At 35.8% G+C, this 19368-nt stretch overlaps 1 protein-coding gene across 3 annotated transcripts in view; it reads left to right on the top strand.

Annotated features, from left to right (window-relative positions):
* CPNE3 (copine 3) overlaps nt 1–19368 on the top strand; it is a 49846-nt gene that overhangs the window by 18971 nt on the left and 11507 nt on the right. For all 3 annotated transcript variants that reach the window (XM_050801230.1, XM_050801231.1, XM_050801232.1), the window contains exons 6-14: nt 221–292; nt 5315–5398; nt 8041–8130; nt 12552–12650; nt 14404–14490; nt 15504–15563; nt 16411–16544; nt 19126–19180; nt 19263–19314. In XM_050801230.1, the coding sequence (XP_050657187.1) occupies nt 221–292; nt 5315–5398; nt 8041–8130; nt 12552–12650; nt 14404–14490; nt 15504–15563; nt 16411–16544; nt 19126–19180; nt 19263–19314 (733 nt within the window). The remainder of the gene's footprint in view (nt 1–220; nt 293–5314; nt 5399–8040; nt 8131–12551; nt 12651–14403; nt 14491–15503; nt 15564–16410; nt 16545–19125; nt 19181–19262; nt 19315–19368) is intronic.

Genomic DNA, 19368 nt, shown 5'->3' with positions numbered 1-19368 from the left:
CTTAATGCAGACCTGGGCATATTTTGGGCAAATCTTTATTCCACACACATAAAAGAAATAATGGTAGATCTTTCTTAATGATGCCATTTTCTTATGAAACATTTTAGAATTCATTTATATTAGTGTAGTCTTTATATTAGATAACAGAATAAATCAGTGCTTAAGTGTCTATCAGAATTCCTAAAACATATTTTCTTTCACTCACTTTATCTACTCATAGATTTCAGCTGAAGAAATAAAAGATAATAGAGTGGTCTTGTTTGAAATGGAAGCCAGAAAACTGGATAATAAGGTGGGTAGACTATGCAGATTTCAGCAAGTTTGTCATGTTTTGCCTGTTTTTTAAGAAAATGAAAATGCAGTTAATATCATGAACTTCATCATCTGAGCATCACATAGGGTACTAGTTACTTCCAAATTTTGCATATGTGTGTGTTGTATGTTTAAGCAGAACCCATTTCTCTTCACCTCTTTCATCTAGATGTAATCAAAGGATTTGTTTAGATTAAGAGAGGAGTTGAATAGAAGCATTAAGTTACTGTAAAAGCATGAAAGAGTACAGTTGAATTACTTTCAGGAAAAAAGTGGAAACTGTGCTTTATTAATTATAGGTCAATTATCCTCTTTGCATTCAAAGGTCAATTTCTTTTTATGAAGGATGAGTATATATAATATATAATAACACAACAATTTAGTATATAGCATGGATTATAATTCTTTTATCTATCTTATCTATCTATCTATCTATCTATCTATCTATCTATCTACCTACCTACCTACCTACCTACCTATATTTTTTAGAGACACGGTCTCACTGTGTTGCCCAGGCTGGTCTGGAACTCCTGGGCTCAAGCAATCCTCCCATTTCATACTCCCAAAGTGTTAGGATTACAGGTGTGAGCCCCTGAGCCCAGCTTTTTGTACTTAATTCTATAATCTAGTCAATATTCTTCATTGTTTGCAGTTCAATTTGAAAACATTTTAGGGCTAGGCGTGTTGGCTTATGCCTGTAATCCCAGTACTTTGGGAGGCCGAGGTGGGCAGATCACTTGAGCTTAGAAATTTGAGACCAGCTTGGGCAACATGGTGAAACCCCATCTCTACAAAAAATGCAAAAATTAGCTGGGTGTGGTGGCATGTGCCTGTAGTCCCATGTGAGGTAGGAGGATTGCTTGAGCCAGGAGGTCAAAACTACAGTGAGCAGTAATCCTACATTCTCACGTGCGTAATGGAGCAAGACGCTGTCTCAAGAAGAAAAAAAAAAGTAAAGAAAACATTTCAGACTATAGGCTGGAGACTTTTTTTTTTTTAATTGTGGAAAAATTTAAATATATACAAAACTGGAAGACTATTTTTAAAAAATTTCATGTTCCCATCACCCATTTTCCACAATAATAACTCATGGCCAATTTCATTTAATCTCTACCCTCATCTACTTTCTCTCCTCCCAGACTTCATAGCATTTCATCCCTGAATGTGTTGATGTATCTCTGAAGACACTTTAAAAAATGTAATTGTTTAAAGTGTGTCTTAAGTCCTTTTAAATCTATATATTTCTTCCTTTCTTTTACTTCTTTCTTCCCTTCCTCCCTCCCTTCCTTCCTTTCTATCAATTCTTCCATCCATCGTGGAATTTATTCAATGGAGAAAACTGATTTCTTTGTCCTGCAGAAGTTTCCACATTCAAGTTGGGCACAGGTAATGTACACCTGTAGTCCCAGCTACTCAGGAGACTGAGGCAGGAAGATGGCTTGATCCCGGGAGTTTGAGGCTGTAGTGCATTATAATTACAAGACTCCATCTTTTTTTTTTTTTTTCAAAAAGGAATTTTCCATATTTTGCCTATGGCTTATTAAAGGTGTCATTTAACATGTTTCTCTCTCTACTTTTACTTTCTGATTTCTGTAACCTGGCAATTGAATCTAGAAGTATGATCTGCTGGTATTTTTAATTGTTGGCAAGACAGTTTCATCATGTAATTCCATCAGGAGACTCACACTAACTTGTGTGTTTTGGGGATGTTTGTGATCATTGATGATAACTGCCTGGTTTTATTATTAAGAGTCTGGGCCAGGCGCGGTGGCTCACGCCTGTAATCCCAGCACTTTGGGAGTCCGAGGTGGACGGATCACGAGGTCAGGAGATCAAGACCATCCTGGCTAACATGGTGAAACCCTGTCTCTACTAAAAAATACAAAAAATTAGCTGGGCATGGCGGCGAATGCCTGTAGTCCCAGCTACTCGGGAGGCTGAGGCAGGAGAATGGCGTGAACCTGGGAGGCGGAGGTTGCAGTGAGCCGAGATCGCGCCACTGCACTCCAGCCTGGCGACAGAGCAAGGCTCTGTCTCAAAAAAAAAAGAAAGAAAGAAAGAAAGAAAAAAATCTGTAAAATAGTGATATCGTCAGTCTGTCATTGCTTTTGTTTCTTAGCAAGAATGTTTCTATAGAGAGAAACTTCCCCGCCTTAGGTATTTATTTACTTCGTGGTATAGTTTATATAGGAAAAACAAGTTAAACTGTTTGACTTTTCCCTCATATTTGCCATTTTTCAAAATTAAGTTGGTTCCCTAGCATCCCCTAAATGTGACCAGTGAAGTTTTTTTGTTTGTTTTGTTCTGTTTTAGAATTGCTATAAAGTAATAGATTTAAATATTAATAACTGCAATGGATTACTTCTCATAGATGCTTAAGTTATTCCAACTTTGGCCTGAGGGAATTCGTTTAAGTTTGTGCTTGAGACCATTTGGCACAACTCCAGGACTCTTTGAATAGTTTCCTTGCTCTGTGGGATGACAAGAGCTTCAAATAACTTCTTTCTGAAGTTCTTTTTGTCTTTAATAAGCCATGTTCCAAGCTTATTTTATCTAGTTTCTGCCTCAGACTGGCAGATTAAAAGGAACCTTACTTCATTTTGGTGGAATTGGTATTTAGAGACCACAGTCCAGTGCTAGGGGTACTCACTGTTGCGGGTTATTGTCATTCATGGTTTCGAGGGCTTTTCAGTGGACAACAGAAAAGACTTTTTTTTTTAATTTAAGAAAAACTAAATCATGAAATTACACAACTATTTCCAATTCAAATATAGAATTACTGGCTGGGCACGGTGACTCATGCCTGTAATCCAGCACTCTGGGAGGTGGTGGGTAGAACACTTGAGGTCAGGAGTTCAAGACCAGCCTGGCCAACAAGGTGAAACCCTGCCTCTACTAAAAATACAAAAATTAGCCGATCATGGTGGCATGTACCTGTAGTCCCAACTACTCAAGAGGATGAGGCATGAGAACTGTTGAACCCAGGAAGAGGAGGTCATAGTGACCTGAGATCATACCACTGCACTCCAGCCTTGGTTACGTCTCCAAAACAACAACGACAACAAAAAACATTTATAGAATTACAGGGACTTATTTTATATTCATACCTCATTTCTCTTGGTCGCTAAAGATATTAACATAATTGCTTATCTGTTTTGTCTCACATGACATTAATAGTTTTAGAATAAAAATATTATTATTAAGAGTATTTTTACTGAAAACAGTTTGAGCTTTCTTTGAAGTTCTTTTTGTCTTTAAGGTGTGTATATTCCACTTTTGTTATATAGTCACATTCTTACGATTTAAAGAAATAATTCTTTTGTGTGGTTATGCTGTCACAGTCCTAGTTTCATTTTGCTTTTTATATTTAGGGATTGCTTTTTAAAAAAACCATTTGATTTAATTTTCTTTTATAATCACATAAAAAATTTACATGGCTCTAAAATCTACAAAACAAGGTATTTAAGAAATTTAACTTCTCTCCCTGTCTACCTTGCTTCCACTTTCCTCCGTGCAGATAATAATTTTTAAAAAGTTGTGTTTTATAATTTAATCATTCTGTTTCCTAAATATCTAAGGGTTTTTCTGTGTGTATATATACTTGTGTGTGTGTGTGTATGTGTTCATATGTATATGTGTATGTATGTATTTGTATTTATGTTCCCCACCTCCAGCCCTTACATAAGCGTAGCATGCTAGATGTACACTTTCCTCCACCGTGCTTCTTTTACTTAACATATCCTGGAGATTAGAGCCAGCGAGTTTAATTATTGTTTTAGTTCTAATACTAACAACTTAATGAATCTTCGAACAAGTATTGGTTTTTAGCCTTCAAAATGATAACAAGGATATTTTGCCTTTTCCATAGGATTATTTTTAAGATAACTCACACAGGGCATGTTAATGTGTTTTTGAAAAGTTAATTTCTCACTGTTACATTGCTGTTATTTATTGTGTTTAAATATAAACACAAAGTCTTTGTGTTTATATTTTTGACTGTACCAAATATCTTATTTGCTTGACATTAAACTTTGTATTCAAGAGAGAAATAATTTTATTTTAGTTCTTAATGTAATACTGAAGTTAATTCAGAACTAAAGAAATCTTCAGCTCAGGGATATATCTGCATATATTCCTGTGAGATTAACAAGTGTCCTTTCATTTTCAAAAATAACAAGTCATATATGTTAAGGAATATGCAAATTTCAAAATGAAAATGAGAAAAAAATCATCCATAGTCTTACCACCTGAGTTAATCCATTTTCCCCGAATTTTATCTCACTGTATGTGTGTGAATATGTGTGTACTGAGGATGGTGATAACGGTATTTTTGAGCACTTAGTGTGCTTGAGCATTGTATAGGAGTTCTGTGGTGAATCACAGAGGAAATGGAAGGTGCAGTTTGTGCCCTTGAAGTGTTTCTATTATGCGTTCCACGTATCTACCTCTGGTCATTTGTGCATGCAAAGAAATGTGTGGTATTGGTGAAGGGGTTTCGGATATAGAAGGGTGAGATATGAAGTTAAGGCCTGGATCCATTAATTAATTAGATATGTGATCTTGGGAAAATCATTAACCCCTCTGAATCCATTTTCTCACTGATAACTTCCCTGTCTCCATAGAGTTGGTATGGCTAATGTTTGTGATGTCATTTATTTAAACCTACTCAGTGATATGTGAATGAAAATGGTTAAAGGTGAAAACAAGGCAAAAACATATGTTATGGTATATTTGACCACTGCATTTTAAAACCGTCATGTTTTTGAGAAGTCAGGGTATGATATACAGCATTATGAGCATTTATCACAAGCACTTTGATAATTCTCCCTAGTAGACTTCAGTAAGTTGCTAAGTTAGGGAGAAAGGTGATGAGATGTGTATTTACTACCAGTACTATAGAGTTAGACTTCAGGGGGTTGCCAACATGTGTAAAGTATGGTCACACATGGTTTCATGGGTTCAGAGGAGAACAAATGCTTTTTGTTGTTTGTTTTAATTGTAGGATCTATTTGGAAAGTCAGACCCATACCTGGAATTCCACAAGCAGACATCTGATGGAAACTGGCTGATGGTTCATCGGACAGAGGTGAACCTCTGAATTTGAAAAGCAGAGTGGAGGTGTTCTTTGGAATTATTGTAATCTGAGTTTTAGAAAGCTTATATTTATAAAAATATCAATCTGAGTTCAGACTTACATATAGCCAGAGATACAAGTTCAGACTTACATATAGCCATGTTCACATTTTTTTCTTTCAGTGAGGAGGCGCTACCATACTTTATGATTTTTATGTTGAAAAATTTTAAGCCCTATGAAGAACACTAAATGTATTCCTCTGCACCCCTCACCTAGATTCACCAAATGGACACACACTCCCACACACTTGTGCTCTCTGTCTCTGTTTCTGTACCTCTCTGTCTCTGTCTCTCTCTCTCTCTCTCTCACATACACACACACACACACTCTTTTGCACACATATATTTTCCTTTTGGAAAATCATCCTAATGGAGCTACAGACATAATAACTCTTATCTTTAAATGCTGCAGCAGGCCAAGTGTGGTGGCTCATGCTTGTAATCCCAGCACTTTGGGAAGCCAAGGCGGGTGGATCACTTGAGGTCAGGAGCTCGAGACCAGCCTGGCCAACATGGTGAAATCCCGTCTCTACTAAAAATACAAAAATTAGCCAGGTGTGGTAGCACTTGCCTGCGGTCCCAGCTACTCAGGAGGCTGAGGCACAAGAATTGCTTGAACCCAGCAGGCAGAAGTTGCAGTGAGCTGAGATTGCACCACTGCACTCCATCCTGGGCAACTGAGCGAGACTCCACCTCAAAATAAATAAATAAATAAATAAATTCCACAGCAGGTATGTTTAAAGAACAGGGGTATTCTATACAATCAGACTTGAGAAAATTGACATTTGACATAGCTAAATGTGTCATCATTCGGTATACCATTCAACTTCAGATTTCCTCGGTTGTCCCACAGGTTTTATATGTATTTTGTTTTGCTTTGTTTTGTTCAGAATCCAGTCAAGGCTCATATTTTGGATTTGACTATTATATTCCCAATAGAGGACTCTTCTCCCTATCTTCCTTGGTGCCACTGAATATCTTGAAAATCAAGACCAGAATGTCCAACATTCTGGATTCTTCTGTTTCCTCACAACTAGATCCAGATCAAACATTTCTGTCAAAAACACTGTGTGCGTTCCTTTTCTTTACATTTTCAGGAGGCTCATGGTACCAGTCTGCCCAGCATTGATGTCAAGCTTGGCTACTTGGTTAAAATGATGACCACCAGATCTCACCATGATAAAGTCTAATTTTTCCCCCTTTTTAATTAATAAGTGATATGTGGTGTGAAACTATGAGACTGCATGAATTACCTGTTCTCTAGCACTTCAACCAGTGATTTTAGCATCCATTGATGATCCTTGCCTAATGAATTATGGGTAGTAAAATAGTGATTTTTCAAAATCTTTCATCCTTTTTACTTATATTAGCAGACGTTCCTCTTTCATCTCTTCTCTCTCACTTTCTTTCCTTTTATTTTTAGTATCATTATAAATTCATGGATTGTTATAACAGTGTATGCTTTGTGTTAACTCATTACTCTATTTTTGCTGCTCAGATTAATCCAAGTTTGACCAGAGAGAGCTCCTAGTCTCTAAAATGGCTCTTGGTTTTTCTTTTTGACCTCATTTGTCTTTAAGCATTCTCTTAAGTTAGAGTATGTTCTCAGTTCTCCTTGTACTTTTTCTGTCCCAGAGCTGGTATGAGCTTGTCTCTTAATAAGCTCTATTTCTGCAGGATGGTAGTAGTATTTAGACACTGACATCTGAGTGCTAAATGTGCTCATTGCTACTGGATATCATTGCTTTTAGGCCTTTTCAGTGGACAAAGCTAAGAAATTTGTATATTTGTGTTTATCTGTTTATTATGTATGTATATATGGTATTAAAATTTTATATTATAAATGTGGACTTACTTCTCCAATTCAATTCCAACATAGTGAGTTTCTTATTCTGTATTACCTTTTCTTATTTCGTATTTGAATCTTCTGTGCCCTGCAATAAAACCGTGGTTGCTAATAAAATCAATAATCCTCTGCAGTTTTTTTTTGTTTGTTTTTTTTGTTTTTTTTTTTTTGAGATGTAGTCTTGCTCTGTCACCCAGGCTGGAATGCAGTGGCACGATCTCCACTCACTGCAACCTCCACCTCCCGGATTCCAGCAATCTCCTGCCTCAGCCTCCTGAGTAGCTAGGATTATAGGCGTGCACCACTACACCCAGCTAATTTTTTATTTTTTTAGTAGAGACAGGGTTTCACCATGTTGGCCAGGCTGGTCTCAAACTCCTGACCTCAGGTGATCTGCCCGTCTCGGCCTTCCAAAGTTTGGGGATTACAGGCATGAGCCACCGCGCCCGGCCATCCTCTGCAGTTTTTAAGTGCTCCTTGTAGTAGGTAGATGTATTTTCCAAATAGTTTTCTACTTTCCTCAGAATGTACCACAACTGTACAATTTATTACATTTTTCATGTAACAGTTGTATAATATTGTTCTAGGTAGATTTTTTGTTGAGATAGATTTTTTGTAGAAATAGTTGAGTTGATGAAAAGGTGAAGGATGAATGGTGAGAGTATAGCAAGAACCTAGGAAGGGCAGGAGCAAAATGTTAATGAACTGGAAATTTTTTCTAACAGCTCTTTGAAACCACATTTTTATAGGTTGTTAAAAACAACTTGAATCCTGTTTGGAGGCCTTTTAAGATCTCTCTGAACTCCTTGTGTTACGGAGATATGGACAAAACTATTAAGGTAATTTGAAATTTTATATATATATATAAAATACATAAATATATACATGTTCACCTATTTTATAAAATTAATACATAAGATAGTATCTAAAGAAAGTAAATGATATAACAGACACCTATAGAGTTAAATTTTATGTGTGTAGAATAATACTAAAATAGAAATGTCTTCTGTAAGTGGCATAGTTTGAGGAGTAGGCATGTTTGACTAATCTGTTGACCTAATGCTTAGTCAAACAGTGTCATTTCTATTTTATTCATTTTAAAAAATCAAATGTCCAGTTTAATATTTTTTCCTTTTAATAAGATTCCTCTGCTCTGCTAATAGGAACCTCGAACTACATTATTTGCCTTTGGTATGTCTGTTGCAGATAGAAGCAGATGTTACCCTAAGAACTCAGAGCTTGCTTCTACCCTTAGTAAAGGAGGGGAGTGTTGATGGCATTTTTCTTCCTTATTTTCAGAATGAGATAAGTAATTAATTGAAAGCCTTTAGAAGGCTTTAGTTTTAGAGTATCAGGGAAGTGAAGTATGAACAGCAAATAGCAGATGTCTCAGTATTTTTTTAAATGTTTTTATTCATAGGCATTTATTTGAAAAAAGAATAAAAAAATAAATAAAAGAAAACTCATGGAGTGGTGTTGAGAATGAAAAATATTTACATACATATACATAAAAAACACTTTTGTACTAGAATTATTATCTTTACATGATTACAGATAGAAGTCTTTTTTATGTTCAGACATCAGTAGATCAAAGGGATTTTTTGGTTTGTCTTTCTCTTTTTTTGATAATGAATAGGGTAAAAGCAGGCAAGGTAATGAGGAATAAGTATAAGATTTGGAGTCAGACCACAGTTCAAGATTTGACTTAGTCCTGTAACCGGCTAAGGGATCTTGGGCAGGTAACCAAACTTCTTCACATTTACTTATTTATTTATTTTGCTTATTAGTAGGAAACTTCACCTGCATTCTTCACTTTTATAATACAGTTAAGAATTTCTACATTGCAGAAAAGCAAAAATTAAATGAACAGAAGTGAAAGTTTTGTGAAAATTTTGTAAAGGTGCCATTGTTACTGAAAAACTGCTTCATTTTTGCTGGGTGTGGTGTCTCAGGCCTGTAATCCCAGCACTTTGGGAGGCTGAGGCAGTTGAATTGCCTGAGCTCAGGAGTTTGAGACCAGCCTAGGCAACATGACTAAATACTGTCTCTACAGAAAATACAAAAATTAACTGGGTATGGTGGCGCACACCTGTGGTCCCAGCTACTCAGGAGGCTTAGGTGGGAGGATCCCTTGACCCTGGGAGGCAGAGGTCTCAATAAGCCAAGATTGCTTCACACTGCACTCCAGCCTGGGTGACTGAGTGAGACCCTGTCTCAAAAAAAAAAAAAAAAAAAAAAAAAAACCCAACTGCTTCATTTCTGAGATCCATAAAAAATTGCTTCAAATTTGTAAAGAACTTTAAAAATCAATCTAAATATGATTTGTAAGGTATTTGAAACAGTAGTGAAAATCCAGGTCCAAAATAAATAGTTGAAAACTAGCTATAAAATTATTTTTTATCATTATACCAAATCCAGACTTTTGCTTTTCCTATTAAAAATAGTAAACGTCATTAGATGTCAGACGGCAGGTAAATCTGGGGAAAAATGTCTAAACCATGACTATTTGATTGTGTGTAGTGATATGTTAACAACAAAACAATGTTTTTTAAACTTTTTTGCTCACAGTGGCATGCTTACAGGGCTATTTTATTATAGTAAGTAAATTGATTTTCTGAGCTTTCTCTGATGAATGTCTTCCATTCTTAAAAGTTTCTTGGTTTGTTTTTATTTGTTTTTAACTATACACAACTTGGTTTGCTACGTCATCACTGACTTTATTTCGTTTAGTTCTGCATTTCTTTGCAATATCAGAAAAGTCATACATTTGTGATTCTCTTACTGTTTGAAAATTGCTTGTAGGGATAGTAAAGAATTATAGAGCAGAGAATAGAGTCAGAATCCTCAGTAGTTTCTTTGCTGTGGTGTGTTATTATTCTAGCATGTATTATTTTCATTAAGATCAAGTGAATACGAGAAATAATCATGCATGCTGCCACTTTGCCTAAAATGGGAATGCCTTGCTGAATGTAGTGTTGTGTGGTGTGTGCATTCTCTTTCATATATACATATGCCCATGTGTATATATGTATACATTTATTTATTTATTACACACATGTTTATTATGTATACTATATATGCATGTGTATATGCATATTATGTATCCATTAAATGTATATGAATACATGTATATATTATATACTTGTATATACATATGCATGTGTATATATGCATATATTGTTATGCCTACCATTGTTTAAAAAGCCAATAGTACTGGTCTTTGAATTCTTGAAAAGATAAAAATTAAATGACACAAATCGTCTTATCTCAAACAGTATCTGAACATATGACAGCATTATGAATATCATGTCTGCCTTCAAGGGGACAAGAGGCAGCTTTTTCTATATATTTATTATAGTGAGTAATCAAAACTTTTAGTTTAAAAATGTTATTTACATTTCCTGAAATTTTAACGTACGAATAGTCTAAACATATGAACCGTTTTAGCCCTTCATAATCTTTACTTAGATAAAATCTTGGCCTTGTCAAAGCTTAATCTTGTCTTAGATATAAATTGGTGTTCCCTGATTGCAAATCTAAACTGCAAGGTTCTATTTTCCATAACTGAAAATGTCTGTTTAAAAAACATGAACTTATTAAAATATTAAGATAGTTTATTTTCTACCTTATCTAAATATTACTTCCTCTAAAAATTATGGAAATTTTTACATTTCTTTTCTCTTGGCACATTAAAGAGTCATATAAAAGGTTTTTGGTTTAAAAATTGGATACTGAGTAGGGCAAGAGTCAAACTGTCAGACTTGGTCAGTGGCCAAAATACCTGCAAAGCATTTTCTTAAAAAAATAAAATTCCTTTCTGTTACTCAAAATTGAAATTCTCAATCTTGGCTGTTTTGATTGATTGATTTGTAGTCTTCCTGAAGAATAATGAAAATAGAAGTAGGGAATGAAAGACTTCCAGTTATGATAAGCATTCATTTCATAGAACTAAGGGGAAAAATAGTCACTTTGCCAAGTAAACATATAAAATCCTGAGCATTTTAGCTTGGCAGTTAAGTTTGAGAAGGATATTAGCAAGATAAAACTCTCTATTGGCTGATGGTAAATACAAGTTGCTTCTTAGTTAAAAGTTTTTTTTTTAAAGTATAGGTTCTAAGATTTCAAAGTGTCCTTAGCACAGCTTTACTTTACCTGTGTTGGTTACCACACAAGGCATACCATCTTCTAAGACTATTTAATTCCTCTAAGTTTTAGTTCTGCAAAATGGGCATCATAGTAACAAGATTCCAACTCTGTCTACCTCACAAGACTATTTACAGAATGTGCACAGTATATATAATAAATGTTTGCAGAAATGAAATAATCTGTTTTGAAATAAAATACTATAAAAACATTGGTGTTAAATGTTCACAATCATGGTCAGTTTTCAGCTTCCCTTGAACACTTCTGCTTGCTAGTAGTTCATGCCACCTAATTTTTCCCATTGCAAATAATATTCTAGTATGCTGGTGAATATTTGCTCTTTGACTGCTCTGTCAACCTGTCACGAAATTACATGCAACTCAAATACTCTCACCTCTCTTCTGTCTCCTTTCAGAGAGAGAAAGCATTTAATCAGAGCCAGATCTAAGACTAGAACTCACCCTGTCTCACATGGAAATAGAGTAAATATGACCCGGTATAGATACTTCCTCAGTGGACTAAGTACTCTTAGCCTGGAATTGTTCTTTTCATTGTAAGAGTTGTGATCTTCACAATGATGCAAATCTGGCTTCATCATATGTAACTTCTAATATAAGCCTAACCTTACCAAACTGCAGCTAATGAAATATATTTTTCATAATTCTAAATTATCTAGGATTTAATTATATAAATTTTAGCTTTCTAGAATGTTAACTTCCTTTCCTTCTCCAGATAATGGTTTTTAGCCATTGCATAGTAATAAGGCAAAGAAGTGGATGAGAAAGAAGGTATACCTCCTTTTTGCCCTTCATCAGCACTTATAGAAGGCATGATAGAGGAGCTGGAAACTGCTTAATGTGGAATTGAAACAGTATTTGTGTTTTTCATCTGCCTGTGGTTCTAGATCTGTTTAGATCCCCATTCCAAGGATAGCTGGGGTTTGAAAGTGTTTCAATATTGCTTCTCTAGGATATTAATTCCTACTTTCCCAAGTAGGGACTGCATATTCCATATTTTCATTTACTGTAATTAAAAGGGCACTTCATGATAGATTGTATTTATCACAGCCAATACTTTTTAATTGATTTTTATATATTTTTATTATATTTAATTTCAGGTGGAGTGTTATGATTATGACAATGATGGGTCACATGATCTCATTGGAACCTTTCAAACCACCATGACAAAACTGAAAGAAGCCTCCAGAAGCTCACCTGTAAGTTACATCTGTGCATTTTCATATACTTTATAGTTGGACTGTGTATTTATTACTGTATTTCATTTTTTTCCCACAGCATCAAACGGTTTACTATGCTTTTACTCTATATTGTGTAATGCCCCGAAATGTTTAGTAATCACATAATCCACAATTCATACTTGGGGTATGAATTTTATTGAGCAGAACACCACATAACAGTTACTAATGCCAGATGAGGACTCCAACTACATGGAGGACAGCAAAGATGATCACAATGTCAGTCACTAGGAATAGAAGTCCAAACCTTTTGCCCATTGTATCATGGTATTGGAGTCAAGGCAAACACAATGCAGGCAAGCACTAGAGGGAACCACACTTTACTCACAGAGAGAAGAGACAGAGCAATATCAGCTTTAAAAGTAGGCATTGATTTCCATGGCCAGCAGTTCCATCCAGCAGCTAATGCAGGGCAGTTGGCCCCAGTGCGCTTGTCTAGAAGAATGACCCTGCCCCTCTCAAATAGACTAGGAAATACTGAAAGCTGGGGGCAGGCCTGAGAGTCATTAAGCACAGGCTTCAGCAGGACCAAAGAGCACTTATTGAGCCTGAAGGTATAAATGAATAAGTGAAGTAATCTAGCCCTTTTTCAATAAGAATTCAGTTTGTGGAATTTCTGTAGCTCTAATACACAATAATTTTTTAATTGTTTTTCCTTTTTTTAATTTCTAATACTCAATAATTAATACTTATGATTGTGACTGAAACTCCAGCAAGATCCTGAACCATCAAAGAATTTGTTTAACATAATTTTGTTTTACATCATTGTATTATACCACATGTATTTTTTAGCGTTTGATTCTTGGAAAACTAGTAATGACTGTCTGAAGTACATATAAGTGGCTTTGTGTTAACCAGAAGAGGTGACTTATCAAGTAATTATTGAATATCTCTTATATTATTATTAGGCAAGCCAGTGAGAATTTGAAGGTATAACTTGGAGGTGATTATAATGTCACTGTGAAGAAAAAAATTAAATGAGACACTTGAGAATAACACAGAGTATGTAACTAAATTTCGTATAGTTGTAGAAATTTAAAGAGATAGAGATCAGAGAAAACTAGAGGAGTAGTGGAAGTTATAGAGCAGAACAACTTGAGCCAAGCCCTCAAGATGGATAGGGAGATAGGATGGGGGAAGGAAGATCATTCTTTTGGGAGAAGGAAATATAAAGCAAGAGGAGGTGTTAGATCAATTTTTAACATGTATTCCCAGTGGAAAGAGAAGATCTTTGCTGTATATTTTACCATAGAGTTGGGCTTCATATATTTGTTTTATGATGTTACTTTTTTTTTTCTTTCCTTTGCAGCGTATTTTCATTCTTTATGTTGGTAACAGCTAGGAGTAATATTTTATTTCCTTTATTATACCATATTATACCATAGAGCCCAACTCTATGATAAAATATACAGCAAAGAGAAAAGAGTATGCCTCGGAACATTTGCAAGAAAATTACCTGCAGAGGTAAAATTTATTTGGGGGAACTATTTTGAAAGGTATGCAATTTTAGGAATGCCTTAATTGTTAGAAATTTACCTGATAAATATTCCACATATTTAACATATTATGTAATTGTTTCAGAGTTATATTTTGCAACAGACCTATATCAGTAGGTAGTTTGATTCTAAAGGGAAAAAAGTCATTCACTTAAGTTCACACTGGCATTTCTAATATTGCTAATAAAAAGTAACATTTTTGTCTTCTCTTCCTACAGGTTGAATTTGAATGCATAAATGAGAAAAAAAGGCAAAAGAAAAAAAGCTACAAGAATTCAGGTGTTATCAGTGTCAAACAGTGTGAGGTCAGTTGGCCTTGGCTACTTATTTTTATTTATTTATTTTTGAGCTGGAGTCTTGCTCTATTGCCCAGGCTGCAGTGCAGTGGCACAATCTCGGCTCACTGCAAACTCCGCCTCCCGGGTTCAAGCAATTCTCTGCCTCAGCTTCCTAGGTAGCTGGGATTACAGGCGCCCACCACAACACTGTATTTTTTGTAGAAACGAGGTTTCACCATGTTGGCCAGACTGATCTTGAACTCCTGACCTCATGATCCACTCGCCTTGGCTTCCCAAAGTGCTGGGATTACAGGTGTGAGCCACTGCGCCTAACCCAAGCCTTGGCTACTTATAATATAATGAGATCATATTTCAAGTTCTCCTGTTAGTATGATTTATATTAAACAAATACTTGAATTTCAGGCAGTTGAAAATCACATGAGCATCTGGTCACCTTTAGCAAAAAGAATCAACTAGGGAAGAGGAAAAAAAATCAAGTAACCTGTTTCTAAGGTTTGACAAGTTATTTGCAAAGGACAAGGATAAGTTTTTCATTATCTTAGGAAATATAAAGAAGCATAGTATTTTCTCAGCTCTTTAGTGGAGATGACCTGACCCAATGCATTTATCCTCTTCTTAATTTCAATAGAAAATGTTATGAGTAGAGGGGAAAAGCCAAGATTTCTTAGGTTGAACAAGTGGAGTGGAGTTTTTGTTTTTTAAATGTTGACTACTATGCTTATTAAAGCCCTCAACATATTGGATTCATTACTAATATCTTAAAACTTAAAATTAGTATATTTCATCTTTGGCCATTAATATTCTAATCTTAACATTGCTGTAAGTATCTTGAAGTAAAATCTTACAGGTTCATGGCACATAGGGGAAGGGATATCTTAAACCTGAATGCAGGGGTAATTTCCATGTTTATATTATGTCCTGTTCAGTTTACAGACTTTAAAAAATATATGCGAAAGAATTTTTTGCTTCTCTTGTATAGTAGGAGAGTTGTAATTTTAACAGTTTTCTCTTATTATTAGATTACAGTGGAATGCACATTCCTTGACTATATAATGGGAGGATGTCAGCTGAATTTTACTGTAAGTAACACACTGAATTTTTCAGCATAGGCTTTTTCCTCCATGTTGCAGTATATTTTCTTCACTGCAAAACTGACTTTGTAATGAAATTTTCACAATCTGTTTAGCATAGTCTTCTTTTTTTTTTTTTTTTTTTTTGAGACGGAGTCTGGCTCTGTCACCCAGGCTGGAGTGCAGTGGCCGGATCTCAGCTCACTGCAAGCTCCGCCTCCCGGGTTTACGCCATTCTCCGGCCTCAGCCTCCCGAGTAGCTGGGACTACAGGCGCCCGCCACCGCGCCCGGCTAGTTTTTTGTATTTCTTAATAGAGACAGGGTTTCACCGTGTTAGCCAGGATGGTCTCGATCTCCTGACCTCGTGATCCGCCCGTCTCGGCCTCCCAAAGTGCTGGGATTACAGGCTTGAGCCACCGCGCCCGGCCTAGCATAGTCTTCTTAGAGTCCTCAGGCAGGTTGTCTGGGCTCATCCATCGTGAAGCTCTCTTTGTTGATGAGATCTCTTTCTCCTGAGAGAAAGCAGATGTGTACAAACCTACAAACCAGTGGTTATCCTGAAGTAATTTAAGGACTAGAAAGCATTAGTGAGACAACCTTATAAAAGACAACCCCTAAGCCTAAGTAGTGGATATAGTAATTCATTATTTAAGCCATCTAGAAAAGTAGAGGCATCAGGTTGTTTCACATTTAGGCTTTACTTGTTTCATTGTCTATGGAAATAAGTGGTAGACATTTGTTAGGAAGTCGGCGCCAGGATGCATGATTGTATCCCATCTCTTGAAGTTTTCCCGGACATCAAGCACAGGTGTCCCTGCCTTCTCCTCAGTAAGGGCTGCAATTGTTATTTGGCAGGTGGGAGTGGACTTCACTGGCTCCAATGGTGACCCAAGGTCTCCAGACTCCCTTCATTACATCAGCCCCAATGGCGTTAATGAGTATTTGACTGCTCTCTGGTCTGTGGGACTGGTCATTCAAGATTATGATGCGTGAGTATGACTTTGGAAAAACTAAAATACGTGTTTCCACAATTCCCCAGAAAGGGTAGTTTGTTTCGTCGGTTAGTACTCTGAAATAGGTGGTAGGATGATGATGCTTTCTCCCTAAAATTCCCCTGTCTTGTCTTCTATTTTTCTCTTTGTGGCAATCTTGCTGTTTACTTTAGATCTCTAATATCTTGCTGTGATTAGTTATAATATATTGCATGTACTTTGCTTTATAGTACATATAGTTTGCTATTTACTTCCTGACTGATGTCAGCAAGGCTCTTGTTTCTTTAGTCTGGTTTCCTTGGGGCTTATTCATTAGGCATAAGTTGTATGAGTGATTGAAGCCCAGAAGACATGTTTTATAAACACAAAAACTATTTCTTAACATATCTATCTCCTTGGCAGTTGTCAAATTATTTTTTTAATGGTGACTTTTAACAAGTGCTGAAGGATAACTAGATCTAATTGCTATGAAATATTCTGAATGGTTATTGATGGTTAGGTTTTGAATAGATTTAAATAGGTCCTCTTGAGGGTTTACTGAACAATATGGAAAACATCTGCATTAGTAGTGTTTTTCCTGGATGTGTTAAGAGTACAAAATAAAGTTTCTCTTGTTTTTGTCTATTATTATTTTATTTTCATATTGATGGGGCTTTTAATTAATCTGTAGCATTTAAAGAGGTGAAATTTGTAGGCACATGCAAAGAAATCTAAAGCAAGGTGGCAGTTCCAATTTCAGGCTAGTAAGTTTTAAGGCAAAAATCATTAAATATATTTAACATATATAGAAAGTTACTTTATTAAAAAGTAGTGAGAGCTTAGAAAGGTGGTCAGATATAACACAGAATTTAAAAATTAATAATTTCTCACTAGCAGATATTAAAAGTATTCTTGCAGTTATCTTAATTACAAGTATGGAATTAGGACATGACCAGTGGAACCAAGCAAACAGTCCAGAAATAGACCCATGTGTATAAGTGAATTTAGGGGAAGGAGTTGTAAAAGCTGTCAAACTGGACCAAAATTAAATTTGGATCCCTGACTCATACTTGCATGTTTTAGGATATTATTCTGTATAAATTAGAGTACAGACCAAACTGCTGAAATGGACACCCAAAAACAAAGTGACTTTGACAAAATAGAGGTTTATTTCACGTTGCATGTCTGGGGTAAGTATAATACTTAAGAACTGATAGGAGAGTTCTGCTATTCTCAATTCACAGCTTCCCTCTCTGGGTCCATAGCTCTGGTTCTCATCTTCTCCAGCCAGTGGGAAGAGAAGAAAGGGACTAGGGGGTGCATGTGCCTTCCCTTTTAGGAGTATGATTCAGAAGTGGCTGGCAAATCACTTCTTTCTCACATCTCCGTCTCTAGATTCCAGCCACCTGATCACATCCAGCCCAGAGAAGCTAGGAGGTACAGTGTCTAGCTCAGGTGTTCTATTATTAAAGGAGGGAATGGATATTGCCGGGGAGCAGCAATTTCTGCTTCATATCCACTTCAAAACACTTTCCAGATGAATTAGAAGTTTAATATCAAAAGCAAAGTTCTAGAAGTTCTAGAAGAAAATATATGTGAATTGTTTATAATCTTGTAGTGAGGAAAACCTTCAAGCAAGAGAGCAAAAGCAAAAATCATGAAACCTTTTTTGTATTCACATTCATTAATATTAAAAACTATGAAAAGAAAGACGCTTTAAACAAAGTTGAAGACAGACTACAAACTGGGGAAAAATGTATCTTTCTTTCTTTTGAGAGAGAGTCTCGCTCCGTCACCCAGACTAGAGTACAGTGGTGCAGTCACGGTTCACTGCAACCTCCACTTCCTGGGCCCAAGTGATCCTCCCACCTCAGCCTGGGAGAAATATTTCTGACATGGCATAGGCTCCATCTTCAATGCAAAACTAACTGTTAAGAATAAATAAGAAAATAATATTCCTCATAGAAAAAAATATGTTCATTATGGTGTTTTATAATGGCAGAACACTGGCTATCAGACATCTGGGGGAGGATATCCATATTGTGGCATATTGTATGGAGGATATCTATACTCAGTGGCTATTCATGTGATATATATATATTCGATCCACTGTCCCTCTCCCTAATGTATGAATGTTTGTATTAAGTGGCATAAATAAAAGCTACCAATATCCTCTGATCATCTGGGGTCAGGTTGTGCTACCAAATGAGTTTGCTTTAAATTAGTAAAAAAAGAATTGTGGTTTTCAGGGCTTCGTGTATTTATTTACCCATTTGATCACTGAAATGATATACAAGATTTAAGTAGAACACAGTAGATTATAAAACATGCATGTAAACTCCATTTCTACAAAATCTATAGAAAGAAACATTTTTCTTCCTCAGTGCACAGAAAAATATTTAGGATGAGAGTTGTCAAATATTAACATTGATTCTCTTTGGCAGTTAATATAGGTAATCTTTGTTTTATCTCCATACTTTTCTAAGATTTTGAAAAATTGTTTTTGAAATGAGCTCATATTGATTTTATTGTGAGCAAAGATAAAGCTTTTTTATTTTGGAAAAACAATATTTTATTAATGTTTTTTTTTTCTTTTTAGTGATAAGATGTTTCCAGCTTTTGGTTTTGGAGCTCAGATACCTCCTCAGTGGCAGGTAAGAGGAAATCTCATTTTTAAAGCTTTACCTCCTAGAAAAGCAACCCAGCCCTCATCAGTCCTTTGCCCATCTTTGACAGGTATCACATGAATTTCCAATGAACTTCAACTCATCCAATCCCTACTGCAATGGTAAGTTAAAAAACAAACATGAAGACTTCAAATGGAAAGTCTCACTAATCTTTG

The sequence above is a fragment of the Macaca thibetana genome, chromosome 8 (genome assembly GCF_024542745.1).
Source record: "Macaca thibetana thibetana isolate TM-01 chromosome 8, ASM2454274v1, whole genome shotgun sequence".
Classification (NCBI taxonomy): domain Eukaryota; kingdom Metazoa; phylum Chordata; class Mammalia; order Primates; family Cercopithecidae; genus Macaca; species Macaca thibetana.
The sequence above is the reverse complement of the archived record's forward strand: the minus strand, read 5'-3'. Positions and strand labels throughout refer to the sequence as shown.